The 3,183-nt window shown below is 44.6% G+C and overlaps 2 protein-coding genes across 2 annotated transcripts; both read left to right on the forward strand.

Annotated features, from left to right (window-relative positions):
* Positions 1-812: 812 nt before the first annotated feature.
* BGZ61DRAFT_469871 (uncharacterized protein) lies at positions 813-1,099 on the forward strand. Its single transcript, XM_046248013.1, has one exon. It carries the CDS (start codon positions 862-864, stop codon positions 1,084-1,086), a length of 225 nt encoding a protein of 74 aa, XP_046093012.1. The 5' UTR covers positions 813-861; the 3' UTR covers positions 1,087-1,099.
* A 445-nt stretch (positions 1,100-1,544) lies between these two features.
* BGZ61DRAFT_511348 (uncharacterized protein) lies at positions 1,545-3,161 on the forward strand (the record flags this gene model as incomplete). Its single annotated transcript, XM_046252121.1, has 7 exons — positions 1,545-1,823; positions 2,038-2,243; positions 2,310-2,367; positions 2,410-2,478; positions 2,614-2,774; positions 2,892-3,005; positions 3,060-3,161. The coding sequence occupies exons 1-7, from the start codon at positions 1,757-1,759 to the stop codon at positions 3,159-3,161; spliced, it is 777 nt and encodes a 258-aa protein (XP_046093013.1). The 5' UTR covers positions 1,545-1,756.
* Between the last annotated feature and the right edge of the window lie 22 nt (positions 3,162-3,183).

Below are 3,183 nucleotides of genomic sequence, written 5' to 3' on the forward strand. Positions count from 1 at the left end.
TCCTAATTAATAAAAACAATAAGAACCCTTTCTAAATAGCTTTCTTAATCAACCTTAATCTTACTATCAGAGAGCAACAAGAAGGCATATCTAAAGCAAAGGGGAAGACTGGTATAAGGATATTCATAGCTATCAGAGCACTACTAGGCATCGAGTAGCACTCCTTTATATACAACCTCGAGTCATTCTTCTAGGTTCTATTATAGGTATATATTTACTATAACAGGCCAGGTCAAGACATTAAAGCTACTGAGTTCGAGAGCTGGAATTACGAGAAAGATAACAAGCTGGTTGGGTCTAAAAAGGGCGTGATTGATGATGAAGATAACTTTCTTAGAATTGCAGAGGAAAATTTTACACCATACTACTAGCTGTTAATTCCATAGATTAATAGACTGAGGAGGCAGGTATTCCCGAATGGTAAGAGGTGGAAGAAGCCGGAGCCGGGACTGTATTAATCGATGAAGGACATTCTTCGGGAAGCTCAGAAGGACATAAAGGTAGCAAGCATATAACATAGTGTCACTACTGGAACTGGGGCATGGTGATAGCAAGCGTTATGTGACTTCCGTATCATCCTATTCCCTCTTCTACAACTGGCAAAGCAACGGACCGATTCTGGACTCCCTGTCTGGGATTTGCTTGGGTCTTTCCTGCCCCAACTCAGCTTGAATTCGTCAGGTTCGATCAGGATTCCGGCGGGGTCATTTGGGCGAGGGCTAATATATGCGGGAGAAAGAATAACTGTCAGAATCCGGACGCTGGGCCGCTTTGTCTTGTCGAAAGCAAGGACCTAATTCTCAAACTACTTGACCGATACAAGGACGCGATAATGACGATTGTGATTGACGCCCTAGACGAATGCAACGAGGCCCTAAGAGGGCTGAGCATTGTGGTGAAAAGATTCGGTGTGAGCATCCCAAATGTCAAGACCTCAAACAAGAGCCATTTACCATTACACCACCGATCGCATGCAGTCCGATCATGTGCAAGATGCCGGCCCCCGGAAACGCAAAGACCCCCCTCCACATACCCACGCCCGCTCGATATCCGACCGCCAGATCACGATGCTCCCCGAGAGCCTGAGGACGAAAGTACCTCTAATAGGGGCGGTCTGGGGATAGTCGCGCGACAGGTGTTGTAGCTCACCTCAGGCATCAACCACGGGCTCCAGCAGCACGGGCCACCTGGGAGGAGCCAAATCCGTAAACTCCCCTTAGTCGGGAGGAGAGACGAAGTCTTTATCGGCGACGCGAAAAGCACGCGTCGAGAACACGTTATCAGCGTGACGCGACAGAGAAGCCAATCAAGTGCAGCGATGCGCCACATCAATAAAGTGATTACGTTTAAGCCTCAGGCCAAGACCTGCGTCGATGCCTGGCTCGCCCTGAAGGGTAGGCCGGGTGAGCCAGCTCCGGCAGAGCTCACCCGGCTCCGCTGGGTCGCGCGATTGGCTCGACGACAAGAGCAAAATACACATCTTCACGGTAATCCCGCTGACAATGGTTGTCGGCCCTGCAACGCAATTCGAAAGTGTGTCGTCTGGTCTTGACATGTTTTGAATGTCGACTCAATCCGTTTTCCATCCACCAAGCATCTACCGCGATATCCGATGGTGCAGCCGAGGAGTATAGAGGAACACCTGACGTGGCTGAGGCGCTTAACTGTTGGCTGACAGATGCTGGTCTTCTGGACTGCGCCAAAGGCTGCATCTATATAAATTGAACACCTCGTCGCTCCCCAGTATTCTCGTGCCATGGCTCGCACTCGAGCACAGTTGGCCGCCCAGAAGGGGCGCACATCGTCGGCGCCAAAAGATCAAGGTACTTGTTTCATGAAGCGCCGAGCGATATCCTCACTGACAATAAACAGGAAAGCGACCCCAAGGAATCCAGAAGCACAGAAGCACACGTCGCACGACCCGTCTCCAATAGCAACTGGCTCTCGAGCCCACTAAATACGATCAACCGCATCTATCTCTAACCAAGAAGACTCTATCTCGACAGGTACGGCATTCCTATCTTTACCACTGCGCAGGCACCGAAACTAAGTTATCTAAGGGTTCCGCGACACCTGGCAAGCATAATACGAAACGACCCGTCGACGCACTTAATTGCAACCTTAACTCCCCTCAGAAGAGGCCTCGGCAATCTCCGAGATTATCTCTTGTAGAGAATACATCCAACAGACCCGCGACAAATAACAGTGGTATATATAAGCCGATTGACTCTATTAATTTTTGGGTAAGAGAAGGGCAGTAGCTATAAGAATACTTTAAACTTAATATAGAGTATTTACTTGCCTGAAAGAGGTCCCTGTTATCTATTATCTATAAGCAATTAAATTCTGCTATATCTACGATATCTAGTAATTAGAAGCCAAGGGATAAGAAGAGTATACCCTACTAAGATCTATACTATAAGACCCTACTTAGAACTAAAGGCAGTTTTATAGTTAAGTCTAACCTAGATATTACTAGTATAAATAAAGATCTTACTAGGATTTTATTTAAGGCAACCTAAGCGGTTCCTAGGGATTTACTATTCCGCAATAATATTTTCAAATCTACCTGCTAAAAGATCTATAATAGAAATAAGGCCTGAGTTATTTAAGATATCACTCAGCTTATTGTTCCCTTAGCTGAGAGTCTTACTATATTTAGCACTAAGTATCTTAATATCTTAATAGAGAGTATTAATAAGAGCTGGAATAACTTAATCCCGTTAACTGAGACTCATTCCCAATCTGATTACTCTATAGGCTTTAGATATAAGGTATTTACTAATAACTAGCTCGCTAAGCTGTTATTATATCTTGGTGATTTTATTGCTAGAGACTAATTCTTTTTTATAGGCATATACTATATATACTTTCTGTTCCTAATATACAAGGCGAAGTGCAGCGCTGCAGCGCTGAATGTAGCGGACCGCCAGAATGCCTATAGTATAACCTTTACAGTACGGGCTGTCGCCGAGCTTTTTTATACTGTAAAATATAAGAATAAAGTTTACTAGCAGATTCTTATATTCTCTATCTTATATAACTATAGATCAGTATAGATCTACAATTACTATCCAGTAGTAGATAGCAAGAGCACTAAGTATTACTGCTATCCGATCTATATATATAACTTTACAGCACTAGACGGCAAGGAGAAGTAAACAGCATATCGTTTATAAGAAT

This window comes from Ilyonectria robusta (assembly GCF_021365365.1).
Source record: "Ilyonectria robusta strain PMI_751 chromosome Unknown BGZ61scaffold_141, whole genome shotgun sequence".
Taxonomy (NCBI): domain Eukaryota; kingdom Fungi; phylum Ascomycota; class Sordariomycetes; order Hypocreales; family Nectriaceae; genus Ilyonectria; species Ilyonectria robusta.

Excerpts from the sequence above, each read along its gene's own strand:
- BGZ61DRAFT_469871 (XM_046248013.1), top strand. The coding sequence starts at position 862 with ATGCAACGAGGCCCTAAGAGGGCTGAGCATTGTGGTGAAAAGATTCGG.